The sequence below is a fragment of the Bombina bombina genome, chromosome 4, assembly GCF_027579735.1.
Source record: "Bombina bombina isolate aBomBom1 chromosome 4, aBomBom1.pri, whole genome shotgun sequence".
In the NCBI taxonomy this organism is placed as follows: Eukaryota; Metazoa; Chordata; class Amphibia; order Anura; family Bombinatoridae; genus Bombina; species Bombina bombina.
The window spans coordinates 1,082,795,446-1,082,809,894 of NC_069502.1; the positions used below are offsets into that span (position 1 = coordinate 1,082,795,446).

Sequence of the window (14,449 nt, forward strand, 5' to 3'; positions counted from 1 at the left end):
ATTTCCATTCCCTAAGTTAGACCTGATTTATAATAAAACTATGATACAATCTCTGTGTATACCAATAACTTTTTACTCCGAAAGTAGCATTTTACCTTTTTCCTCCGTTGTCCACTGTTCGTAATTTTATCTGGAGTGACCCCAAGGTCTGCTAATACTTTTGCTATTCCTCTGGAATCCACTCCACAGTTTGGTGCTACATTCGATTCACAGCGTCGATGAACATTCATTTTACATACTAAAAGATTTAATATGAGAGAACATAACAGGAAATATGTTAATCAAAACAACTCCAAAAGTGGATTCTATTCTTTTTCATGTAAATGCAACACATTTTGATAATTTGCCTCAGACTTAAGCCGGGCAGTTTCCTTACGGAATACAGCACAGTTATGAATTTTGGTATTGAGCCTCTTCCTCTTATTTCCTACCACCACAAATTCTAGTCTCCTCTTCTCATTCTATTAGCCTCCCATCTTCATATAATCTGAATTTAAAAACCAGAACTGAAAATTGGATCCTGTGTAGTCTGTGGGACTGAGCGATAAAGAGCTGCCTGGGCTGGTTAGTCTGAGAGCTGTGATGTGGCAGTTAACTGGCATGATTAGGAAGATAAAAGACATATGAATATGAAGATGCATGGGCAGGTTTTGGTGGTTTTTAGGTGGGGTTAAAGAAAAGTTTCTAATTTGAATTTGAACTTCTACTTTAAAAACAAAATTTATGCTTACCTGATAAATCTTTCATGGTGGTAAGAGTCCACAATCCATTAAGCCTGGGAATTACCTTCTCTGCCACTAGAAGGAGGCAAAGATTCCCGAAACCCAAGAGCTCTATATAACCCCTCCCACCTCTATGGTAGTTAGTCGGACATATTGCCAAGCAAAATATGTAGTAAAAGAAATAAAAAAGCAAAAAATATAGGAGCCGGGAAAAAAAGATGTGCCACAACATAAAAACCTGTCACTAAAAAAAGGGTGGGGTCTCATGAACTCTTACCTCCAAGAAAGAAATTAATTTATCAGGTAAGCATAAATTATGTTTTCTTTCATAAAAGGGGTAAGAGTCCATGATCCATTACGGCTGGATAACCAATAACAAAGCTGTGGAGAGTCCACGAGTAATAAAGAGATAGGGAGGGATAAGAAACATCTTTTTTTTCCATAAGGAAACTAAACCCACAACCATAAAAAGAAAGTACATATATTTTTTCATGCACTTAAAAACAATCAACCAGAAAAAAATACACAGAAACAAAAGTCTGAAGAAGGACCCTTCTACGAAAACCTGCCACAGAAGAAGCAAAAACATTAAAATGGTAGAATTATGCAAGTATGCAAAGAAGATCAAGTAGTTGCCTTGCAAATTTGGTCAACAGAAGCTTTATTCTTGAAAGCCCAAGAAGTAGTCACTGCTCTAGTAGAATGAACAATAATCCGATTATGAGGGGTCTGGCCCGCCTTCAAGTAAGCTAAAGCTTTAGCCAAGAAGCCAAAGCTACAGTAGAAGCTTTTTTGACCTCATAAAAAAGTGAACAAGCAAACTTAACATGTGTCTGAAATCCTTAGTAACAACATAATACTTCAAGACTCTAACCACATCCAAATTGTAAAGAAGCCACTCTGAAGATTTCTTAGGATTGGGAAACAAAGAAGGGACAACAATTTCCCTGCTTAAATTATCCGAGGACACAACCTTAGGAAGGAAATCAAATCTGGTTCTTTAAAATGCTTTATCCTGATAAAAAATCAGATAAGGAGAATCACAAGAAAGAGCGGAAAGTTCAGAAACTCTTATAGCAAAGGAAATAGACAGAAGAAACCAGACTTTCCAGGAAAGAAACTTAATGTCCACCTTATGCATAGGCTCACATTGAAGAGCCTGCAAAACTTTCATCACAAAATTCATGTTCCAAGGTGGAGAAATTGGTTTAATAACAGGCTTAATATGAGCCAAAGCCTTAACAAAACCATGAATATCAAGAAGATCAGCAATCCTTTTATAAAACAAAACAGAAAGAGCAGAAATCTGACCTTTCAAAGAACTTGTGGATAAATTATAAACCATCTTGCACAAATTGCAAAATCCTAGGAATCTTGAAAAAATGCCAAGAAAAACCATGATCAAGACACCAAGAAATAAAAGTTTTACAAACTTTATAATCCTTTTCCTGGTTACTGGCTTTCAAGCCTTTATCAGGGTCTTAATCACAGAATCTTAAAAAAAACCTATTCCTAAGAACTAACTGTTCAATCTCTATGCCATCAAGTTTAGAGATTTCAGATCATGATGGAAAAACGGACCTTGGCAGAAAAGATCTGGCCTCAGAGTCCAGGGAGGGCAACTGGACCAGATCTGCATACCAGCGTCTGTGAGACCAGGCTGGAGCTATTAGAATCACTCATAAATTCTCTTTTCTGATTTGAAAAACTACTGGGAAGAAGAGCAAAAGGAGGAAACCCATAAGCAAGCAGAAGGGATCATGAGCTATCAGAGCATCCACAAGGATGTGAACTGCAGAAAGTAGAAAACAGCTGGCCTCTGTCCAAGAGAAAATATAGTCAGGGGCCTGTGAGTCACCCCCTTGATGGTTGATATAAGGCACTGCTGGGACATTGTCCAACTGAAACCGGAGAAAAGATTTCCCTCTCAATAAGTGCCAAGCTTGAAGACCTCAGAAATTCTCACATAGTTCTAAAATGTTTATAGGCAACCTTGCACCCTTCCCCCAAGGATCCAAAATTCCATGAACTGTCAGAGACCCCCTAACAGCCCCCCCATACTGAAAGACTAGCTGTCATGATCACAGACCAAGTAGGACAAGCAAAAGAAGTCCCCTGCAAAATAAGTGGTAATAATAAGAGTGTATCCTCAGAATATAATAATAATCACTTTGTGTCCGCTTTCCATCAGGTATATGTATGTCGATCAGGGTTATCGGGAAAGCAGACACAAAGTGATACCATTCTGAGGATATTTAAAAAAAAATTTTGATATGGGATAACTATCTTTTTTTTTTACATTCTGAGGATACACAGATGACTTCTGGCCAATCAACATACAGATCGGAGTCACGTGACCGCAACAGCACACGTAAAGATATGTCACATGCTTGAAAATCCGTTTGCGAGTTGCTCATGTTCACTCCCTTTACACAAGGATCTTCAAAGCTCACCAAATAGCGTGACATTCTCCTTTTTACCTTATCAGGGGTATATCTACAAAAAGTTTAATCCACTGCAGTGTGATACATTATTTTTTACGGTACCATTTTTTTGCTTGTATTTGTTTCTATTGCTTAGGTATGTACTCCGTTTTTATCGTTATACGTGAATACTTTTTTAGTAAAATTCAATTTTATCAACATATTTTATCTCCCTTTTGCATTGTATTATTATATCGTTTTCTCTTGTAAGGTGTATCCAGTCCACGGATCATCCATTACTTGTGGGATATTCTCCTTCCCAACAGGAAGCTGCAAGAGGATCACCCACAGCAGAGCTGTCTATATAGCTCCTCCCCTAACTGCCACCTCCCAGTCATTCTCTTGCAGCTCTCGACAAGATAGGAAGTAGCTAGAGAGATGTGGTGCATTAATGTAGTTTATCTTCAATCAAAAGTTTGTTATTTTCAAATGGTACCGGAGTAGTACTATTTTAGCCTCAGGCAGAAAGTTGAAGAAGAGTCTGCCTGTGGTCTTTGATGATCTTAGCAGGTTGTAACTAAGATCCATTGCTGTTCTCACACATAACTGAAGAGATGAGGTAACTTCAGCTGGGGGAATAGCGTGCAGGGTCTCCTGCTATGAGGTATGTGCAGTTTTAAATTTTTCTAGAGAAATGATATGCTAGAAAATGCTGACAATACCGGATTTATTTAAGGTAAGCCTGATTACAGTGATTTAATAACGACTGGTATCATGCTTGCTGTAAAGGGTAATATTTAATGCCATTAAAGTCTTATTTAATTTTAAGATTGTAGCCACAAACTTTTATTTTATTTCCAGTCATCATTGGTAAACTTGATTTTGCCACCACACATCAACTGTTTAGTTGTCCTGCATTTTTGACTCCTCACCGGAGAGTACTGACCGCTTTTGTATATCCTGAGCTGGCCACAGGTCTGTAAACTTGGAACACAGTTTGGATCTGAGACCATTAGCGGAGTCATCACAGCCGGTAGATACGAGCGGTTTCTTCCTACCACAGTGGAGTGGGAGTTAGCTGGACGACTCTGAGGGTCCAGGAGGCTATTGTGACACTTATCAAGTGTCTGAAATCCTGTAAGTATATTGACTTACATGTACTGCGTGTCCTATCTCATTGATATCTGCACTATGTTGGCGCCTTCTTTTATCTCACTATCTAATATTTTTTTTATTTACTCACATTACTGAATAGATATAACGTTTGCTGAAGGTGTATGAACGTTTATTACATATTGGTGATAAAACTTTATTATGGGGCCCAGTTTTTTCCATATGGCTGACTAGATTTTGCCTAGGGATAGTTTTTTTTAGGCCCTCTCACTGTGAGTACAGGCTGGGAGGGGCCTATTTTCGGCCTAAATTGTGCATTAGTTTTTGCAGTTTGAGACATCCAGCTTCCCTGAAGGAGTCCCCTGAACATTTAGGACCTCTCTAAAAGGTTTTTGTGCCTTCCAAAGTCGTTGTATGGGCAGGTAGGGCCACAGTAGAGCTGTGGCAGTTTTGTGTGACTGTTTAAAAACGTTTATATCATTTTTTTTTATCCGGTTTTGAAACTAAGGGGTTAATCCTCCATTTGCAAGTGAGTGCAATCCTCTTTTAGCCTATTATACACACTGTAAAAATTTCGTAAGATTTACTGCTTTTTTCATTGTTTTGCAGTTTCTGTGATTGTTTTTTTCTCTTAAAGGCACAGTATCGTTTTTATTTTCTGCTTGTTCACAGTAATTAAAGTGTTTTCCAAGCTTGCTGGTCTCATTACTAGTCTGTTTAAACATGTCTGACATAGAGGAAACTCATTGTTCATTATGTTTAGAAGCCATTGTGGAACCCCCTCTTAGAATGTGTACCAAATGCACTGATTTTACTATAGATTACAAAGACCATATTCTGGCTTTAAAAAATGTATCACCAGAAGAAATTGACAAGGAGGAAGTTATGCCGTCTAACTCTCCCCAGGTGTCAGATCCTATAAATCCCGCTCAGGGGACGCCTAGTACATCTAGCGCGCCCATTGCGTATACCTTGCAAGACATGGCGGCAGTTATGAATCATATCCTTACAGAGGTATTATCTAAACTGCCAGGATTGCAAGGAAAGCAAGACAGTTCTGGGACTAGAATAAATACAGAGCTCTCTGACGCTTTAGTAGCTATGTCTGATACACCCTCACATTATAGTGAAGCTGAAGCAGGGGATCTTCAATCTGTGGGTGAATTTTCTGATTCAGGGAAGATACTTCAATCTGATTCTGATATGTCTACATTTAAATTTAAGATTGAACACCTCCGCGTATTGCTCAGGGAGGTTTTAGCAACTCTGGATGACTGTGACACTATTGTAGTCCCAGAGAAATTATGTAGATTGGATTAATACTATGCAGTACATACTTACACTGATGTTTTTTCCAATCCCTAAAAGGTTTTCTGAAATTATTACTAAGGAATGGGATAGACCAGGTGTACCGTTCTCTCCCCCTCCTGTTTTTAAAAAGATGTTTCCTATAGACGCCGCTACACGGGACTTATGGCAGACGGTCCCTAAGGTGGAGGGAGCAGTTTCTACTCTAGCTAAGCGTACCACTATCCCTGTCGAGGACAGTTGTGCTTTTCTAGATCCAATGGATAAAAAATTAGAGGCTTACCTTAAGAAAATTTTTATTCAACAAGGTTTTATTCTCCAGCCTCTTGCATGCATTGCCCCAGTCACTGCTGCTGCGGCTTTCTGGTTTGAGTCCCTAGAGGAGGCTCTACAGGTTGAAACCCCGTTGGAAGATATTATTGACAAGCTTAGGGCCCTTAAGCTAGCCAATTCATTTGTTTCTGATGCTGTTGTTCATTTAACCAAGCTAACGGCTAAAAATTCAGGTTTTGCTATTCAGGCGCGCAGGGCGCTATGGCCTAAATCCTGGTCAGCTGATGTGACTTCAAAGTCTAAACTTTTCAACATTCCCTTCAAAGGACAGACCCTATTCGGGCCTGGTCTAAAGGAGATCATTTCTGACATCACTGGAGGAAAAGGTCACGGCCTTCCTCAAGACAGGTCCAACAAATTAAGGACCAAACAGTCTAGTTTTCGGCCCTTTCGAAACTTCAAGAGTGGCGCAGCTTCAACTTCCTCTAACACAAAACAAGAGGGACCTTTTGCCCAGTCTAAGCCGGTCTGGAGACCTAACCAGGCTTGGAACAAGGGGAAACAGGCCAAAAAGCCTGCTGCTGCCTCTATGACAGCATGAAGGAGCAGCCCCCGATCCGGAAACGGATCTAGTAGGGGGCAGACTCTCTCTCTTCGCCCAGGCTTGGGCAAGAGATGTCCAGGATCCCTGGGCATTGGAAATTGTGTCCAAGGGTTATCTTCTGGAATTCAAAACCTCTCCCCCAAAAGGGAGATTTCATCTCTCACTTTTATCTGCAAACCAGATAAAAAGAGAGGCATTCTTACATTGTGTTCAAGACCTTCTAATTATGGGAGTAATCCACCCAGTTCCGCAGGAGGAACAGGGTCAGGGCTTCTATTCAAATCTGTTTGTAGTTCCCAAGAAAGAGGGAACATTCAGACCAATCTTAGATCTCAAAATCTTAAACAAATTTCTCAGAGTTCCATCCTTCAAGATGGAGACTATTCGAACCATCCTTCCTATGATCCAGGAGGGTCACTAGGAGGGTCACTATATGACTACCGTAGACCTAAAGGATGCTTATCTTCACATCCCGATACACAAAGATCATCATCGTTTTCTCAGGTTTGCCTTTCTAGACAGGCACTACCAGTTTGTGGCTCTTCCCTTTGGGTTGGCCACGGCACCAAGAATCTTTACAAAGGTTCTAGGGTCCCTTCTAGCGGTCCTAAGGCCGCGGGGTATAGCAGTAGCCCCTTACTTAGACGACATTCTGATACAGGTGTCGACTTTTCAAGTTGCCAGGTCCCACACGGGCATTGTTCTGGCATTTCTGAGGTCCCATGGGTGGAAGGTGAACGAAGAAAATAGCTCTCTATCACCTCTAACAAAAGTTTCATTCCTAGGGACTCTGATAGATTAGATAGAAATGAAGATTTACCTAACGAAGGCCAGATTGTCAAAACTTCTAGACTCTTGCCGTGTTCTTTATTCCACTTCTCGTCCTTCAGTGGCTCAGTGTATGGAAGTAATCGGTTTAATGGTAGCGGCAATGGACATAGTACAGTTTGCCCGCCTACATCTCAAACCGCTGCAACTTTGCATGCTCAGTCAGTGGAATGGGGATTACACAGATTTGTCCCCTCTACTAAATCTGGATCAAGAAACCAGGGATTCTCTTCTCTGGTGGCTATCTCAGGTCCATCTGTCCAAGGGGATGAGGATCTGCAGGCCAGACTGGACTATAGTAACAACAGATGCCAGCCTTCTGGGCTGGGGTGCAGTCTGGAACTCCCTGAAAGCTCAGGGCTCGTGGACTCAGGAGGAGACACTCCTTCCGATAAACATTCTGGAACTAAGAGCGATATTTAATGCTCTTCAGGCTTGGCCTCAGCTTGCTGCTGTCAGGTTCATCAGATTTCAGTCGGACAATATCACGACTGTAGCCTACATCAACCATCAAGGGGGAACAAGGAGTTCCCTTGCAATGTTGGAGGTTTCAAAAATAATTCTATGGGCAGAGGTTCATTCTTGCCATCTATCAGCTATCCATATCCCAGGAGTAGAGAACTGGGAGGCGGATTTTCTAAGTCGGCAGACTTTTCATCCGGGGGAGTGGGAACTCCATCCGGAAGTGTTTGCACAGTTGATTCAACGTTGGGGCAAACCAGAATCGGATCTCATGGCGTCTCGTCAGAACGCCAAGCTTCCACCGTTTCCTCTGCTCCCTCGTCTGATTGCCAAGATCAAGCAGGAGAGAGCTTTGGTGATTTTGATAGCACCTGCGTGGCCACGCAGGACTTGGTATGCAGATCTGGTGGACATGTCATCCCTTCCACCATGGACTCTACCGCTGAGACAGGACCTTCTACTTCAGGGTCCTTTCAACCATCCAAATCTAATTTCTCTGCGTCTGACTGCTTGGAGATTGAACGCTTGATTTTATCTAAACACGGTTTCTCCGAGTCAGTCATTGATACCTTAATTCAGGCTCGAAAGCCTGTCACCAGGAAAATCTATCATAAGATATGGTGTAAATATCTTCATTGGTGTGAATCCAAGGGTTACTCATGGAGTAAAGTCAGGATTCTCAGGATATTATCTTTTCTCCAAGAGGGATTGGAGAAGGGATTGTCAGCTAGTTCCTTAAAGGAACAGATTTCTGCTCTGTCTATTCTTTTGCACAAGCGTCTGGCGGATGTTCCAGACGTTCAGGCGTTTGACAGGCTTCAGTTAGAATCAAGCCTGTGTTTAAACCTGTTGCTCCGCCATGGAGTTTAAATTTAGTTCTTAAGGTTCTTCAAGGGGTTCCGTTTGAACCTCTGCATTCCATAGATATCAAGCTTTTATCTTGGAAAGTTCTGTTTTTGGTAGCTATTTCTTCGGCTCGAAGAGTTTCAGAGTTATCTGCCTTACAGTGTGATTCCCCTTATCTGATCTTCCATGCAGATAAGGTAGTTTTGCGTACCAAACCTGGGTTTCTTCCTAAGGTGGTATCTAATAAGAATATCAATCAGGAGATTGTTGTTTCGTCACTGTGCCCTAATCCTTCTTCAAAGAAGGAACGTCTGTTACATAATCTTGACGTGGTTCGTGCTTTAAAGTTTTATTTACAAGCTACTAAGGATTTTCGTCAAACATTGGCATTGTTTGTTGTTTACTCTGGACAGAGAAGAGGCCAAAAGGCTTCAGCAACTTCTCTTTCCTTTTGGTTAAGAAGTATAATCCGCTCATCTTATGAGACTGCTGGCCAGCAGCCTCCTGTAAGAATTACAGCTCATTCCACTAGAGCAGTGGCTTCTACATGGGCTTTTAAAAATGAGGCTTCTGTTGAACGGATTTGCAAGGCGGCGACTTGGTCTTCGCTCCATACTTTTTCTAAATTCTATAAATTTGATACTTTTGCTTCTTTGGAGGCTATTTTTGGGAGAAAGGTCTTACAGGCAGTGGTGCCTTCTGTTTAAGCACCTGATTGTCCCTCCCTTCATCCGTGTCCTAAAGCTTTTGTATTGGTATCCCACATGTAATGGATGATCCGTGGACTGGATACACCTTACAAGAGAAAACGAAATTTATGTTTACCTGATAAATTTATTTCTCTTGTGGTGTATCCAGTCCACGGCCCGCCCTGTCTTTTTAAGGCAGGTGTTTTTTAAATTTTTAAACTACAGTCACCACTGCACCCTATAGTTTCTCCTTTCTCTTACTTGTCTTCGGTCGAATGACTGGGAGGTGGCAGTTAGGGGAGGAGCTATATAGACAGCTCTGCTGTGGGTGATCCTCTTGCAGCTTCCTGTTGGGAAGGAGAATATCCCACAAGTAATGGATGATCCGTGGACTGGATACACCACAAGAGAAATAAATTTATCAGGTAAGCATAAATTTAGTTTTTTATACTTGTAATTATATTTGTTCCATCTATAATTATAGTACACTCACCTTCTCATTCCGCACTTTAACTAGCGACAGGCTATTTTTAGAGCGCTCTCCTATATTGTTGTTTGCTTTATTTATTTATTTACAGAATAGAGGAGAATCTGTAAATTTTAGAAGTATCCAAGTTTGAGGTCTTTTTAAGGATGGATATATCTCATATTGTTCTGACCAAAAAAAAGAGAGCCCCTTATATATGGAGAGAAAGCAACTGATCTGCCTCTAGGCTATATATAATATATATTAAGTCTGCCAAAAAGTGGTTAAAACGAGTGTTACAAAATTAAAAAATAAATAACATTTACTTATAACACTCTCCTACTATGCATAATAGCAGCAAACCAGTCCTGTACTGAAAACATATAAGCAGAGAACAAAATATAGTTAACTGTAGACCCAATAAGAGGAGGCAAAAGACAAGTCCCTGTGACATCCTTAGGAGGATAGTGACTTAAATTCTTATGGGACAGAAATAATAAGGCACACCGTGATCTCCTTAAACGTCCCTCTTGAAAACACTGCACACTGAGTAGAAATAGGTCTCAACTCAATCTGAGAACCTTTCTCAACGAAGAAATCATCAGAACATCTCTATTCTTCACCTTCCTCCAATGGCAGCAAAGGCAAGACTAACTACCATAGAGGTGGGACGTGTTATATAGAGCTATTGGTGGTCTGGGAATCTTTGCTTCCTCCTAGTGGCAGGGAAGGTAATTAACAGAAGTAATGGATTGTGGACTTTTACCACCTGTAAGAAAGAAATCAGCCCTAGCTGCCTTAGTTTCTAAGTTATGCTATTAATTAATACTAATTAACATGGCCAAGAAACATGGTAATTCTTGTGGTCCCACTTTTGTTATCTGTTCTTCCACTATACAAACAACAACTTTGAATTGTGAATATGATTACCACACTAAACAGATATGTTGTCTTAGGGAAATGTACCAGTACACATGCTCACAAGCACGTTCACCTCCAATATGGCTGACAAGTGCATAGCTTATGTGTGGAAAGCACATCACTCAGTTGTCAAGGAAACATTATCAACAATATAACCCTATCTATTGCTAGGAAATGCAGCTTAATTTTAAACAGGATTTTATTTTCTCTTAAAATTCTGTTCTCACCAAGCCTCCCCTCTCTATTTTGATATACATCTTAAAAATAATACATTTTCCAAATTAGTCAGCATTTCTGAGCAAAATTGTAAGCATTCGCAAAATGCATATATTTAGTAGCTTATAAACTCTAACGTGACAAATAAAATGTCCCCTTTATACGTTAACAATAAATTAATTGGATATTATATACTTAAGTATGTTTCCTTCTTTATAACCTTATACATTTATCAATTTTAAGCTGTTTATCCCATTATAAATAGTTCCATTAATCACTGCCAATGCAGACTGCGCAAATGAACCACTCGCTATTGCCAAATTATGGTTCAGTGACTGTATAGTCAGACATTGCTTCATAACCATTATTAGTGATCCATTAAGACAAATGTTTGAATTATATTTTTTTTTAAGAGTCTGTTACTCTCAAAACTATTTCCTGCTTGCCCCCTGGTGGAAGAACATGTAACTTCACTTACTCAGAATGGCTTTGATTTAGCCACAAAATCAATACACATTATAGTAGCCATCTATTACCAATATATACATTTAATTAATGGATATTAATCAAATAATAGCTATTATTAATGATATATTATTGTTATTGTTTATTATTATTATTATTAAATATTTAAATTAGATAATGTACTCTTGCTATTGTGCCTTTAATACCACACAAAAGTTGTAATCCCCGGGCTGGTAAACCACTAGATGAAGATATCAAATAAGTAGTTGATCAGGTAAGGGAAGCTATGACAGGAAGGATAAACACAATGTTTTTGGGGAGCAGAGGGCATGGGCAGAAGAGATGGGAAAATGTTTTACAAATATGAACTTTTACAATAAATGTTAAGATTTTCAATGCATTAATACATAATATAAAGTAAAAGCTGTTTAAATGTTCATTTAAACTAACATACCATTATTAGTTGTGCACATTCTACCAATGCTATTGACTATAAGGTAATTACAATGAATGCCCAAAAAACATTAGCAGGAAGTATCTAACAACCAATCAGCACTTGTAGGAAGCATCCAACAGATACAACTCTATTGGTTCCAATTAAGTTTAAACTGCTTTTACTTCTCAAAAAAAGGAAATAAACTCAACATGCTGAGTTGAATGGTAGAAAAAAAAACATAGGCCCAACAAATCTGCCAAAAAAAAATCCTAAACGTTTAAACTTACCTAGTTTGTAGAATAGTATTTGTCCTTACCACCTCTAATGGAAGTTTATTCTATGAATCAAATACCCTTTCTGGGAAGAAGTTCTTTGGCAAATTATTCATGAACCTACTATCCTTCAGCTTGAGATCATGACCCCTTGTACTGGAATTGGTTTATTTATTTATTTGTTTGTGAAAAACACACAGCTTTGGCATTGCTTTGCCCCTTAATTTACTTAAACGTTACTATCATATAATCTCTTTCCATTCTCTCCTCTTAGCTATACATATTTAGGTCATGGAGCCGTTACTGGGAAGTTTAATTTTTTAGGCCATGTGCCATTTAAGTAGCCCTCCTTTGAACAGATTCAATACGGTTTATATCGTTCTAGAGATATGACCTCCAGAAATGTAAACAATACACAAGATGAGGCCAAACTAGCGAACTCTGCTGCAAATAACCAATACAACCAAGCATTCTAATGTAGAATGTTTTTTTTTATGACTCAACAGTGGACCATTAATTTCAAGATTTTGTTTGTTTTATTTATTTATTTTTTAATATAATTTTTCTTTTAAAATTCATATTTGAACAAGACAATTAGGCCAGTATTAGTTATTTTGATTTGTCAAAACATCCATCCATTTCAAGTAAGCAGCTAATCAATTTGCTGAAATAAAAAGGGTGGTCATGGAAGCCAATCAAAATGCACAGAGAAAGTTCATATTGTAAGATCATATGTTAAATATGTATTTATAAATTTTCAACAAAGCTTTGGGGCAACCAAACCTGAAGGTTCACCTGGAAAATTGTAAATACTGAGCATAAATATAGTATGTTAAAGGATATGCCTTCTAATTATATTTTCTGTTTTTCTCAGAAAAAAAGATAATACAGGTATAATTAAATATATTTAAAATGGCCAATCAATTAGCCGAGTACAAAACCTAAATATTTTTCTGATATATAACAGAAGATTCTAAAACCACTGTCAGAGTATATAGACTTGTGTACTAATATTTTATCCTTAATTACTTTAAAGTATGAAATATTCATTTTTTCGGAAACATTTTTTATATACTTTTTGACTTACCTTTGCATTGTAAACCTTGCCTCATGAGGCCCCAGAGTAAAGAACCACAGTGGTCACAAAATGTGGGTACTTTGTAGTTATGGATGCTGAACTTGTGAGGCATATTAACACTGAAACGCTGGGAACCCACCTGACAAAATAAAAGCACATCGAGTCATTTCTTAAAGTAATTAAAGGGACACTGAACCCAATTTTTTTCTTTCATGATTCAGATAGAGCATGCAATTTTAAGCAACTTTCTAATTTACTCCTATGATCAATTTTTCTTAGTTCTCTTGCTATCTTCATTTGAAAAAGAAGGCATCTAAGCTAAAGAGCCAGCACATTTTTGGTTCAGCACCATGGACAGCACTTGTTTATTGGTGCTATCCAATCAGCAAGGACAACCCAGGTTGTTCACCAAAAATGGACCGGCATCTAAACTTACATTCTTGCTTTTCAAATAAACATACCAAGAGAATGAAGGAAATTTGATAATAGAAGTAAATTAGAAAGTTGCTTAAAATTGCATGCTCTATCTGAATCACAAAAGAAAAAATGTGGGTTCAGTGTCCCTTTAAACTGAACTAATTCCTATAAAACAACAATGAAAAAAGACTCTCTACTGTTTTACTAAAGTCATCACCTATTTCTGGTTTGTGGAAAGATAACTTGGGGGGGGGGGGGGCTGCATTGTGACTCATTTCCAGTTTCGCAGGCTAACAACTTTTGTTGTATATAGAAGAATTATTATATTTGCTAAAGAATAGGTCCCTTTTTTATAACAAGTAATATATAATGTAGGGAGAACATTCTTAAAAGGATTTTCTGATAAAAGAAAAAAAAAAAATTTCCCCCGGACCTTAACTTACTATGGGGTCACAATCCTTTAGAAAAGTTTGTCTAATTATTTTTTTCTAGAAATTCACAATTAAAGTTTATCTATAGATATTTTTGTAGCTAAATCATTTGATAAGCTTTTCTAAAGGATTGTGATCAACTCCTATGTCTTCAAAGGTTTAAACACATAGGTAATGTCCAGCTCTTGAGCTGAAAGCAGGAAGTAGCAGTTGCACTGACGTTGGCAACATGCAGATAGCCTTCACCAGCTTTCACTTTTCTTATGGCTAAAAACTAAGCCCTAATTTCCATTTAATGTAAACTGTGTAAACTAGTGGTAAAATAAAACACCTCTATAGACTTTAACACCACCAGGGCCAGGAGTTTTAGCGAAAAACTAAGCATTTTTGCTATCACTCCATTTTTTTAAATTTACCTATCAAAACTATATTTATTTAGTAGACACTACAAGGTATTGATCTAGGCCCATTGTGGTAGA

At 38.5% G+C, this 14,449-nt stretch overlaps 1 protein-coding gene across 1 annotated transcript in view; it reads right to left on the reverse strand.

Annotated features, from left to right (window-relative positions):
• Nucleotides 1–14,449, reverse strand: part of PRKCE (protein kinase C epsilon) — a 941,255-nt gene that overhangs the window by 366,755 nt on the left and 560,051 nt on the right. The window contains 2 exon segments of the mRNA XM_053712727.1: nt 96–238; nt 13,132–13,261. Of these exon segments, the coding sequence (XP_053568702.1) occupies nt 96–238; nt 13,132–13,261 (273 nt within the window).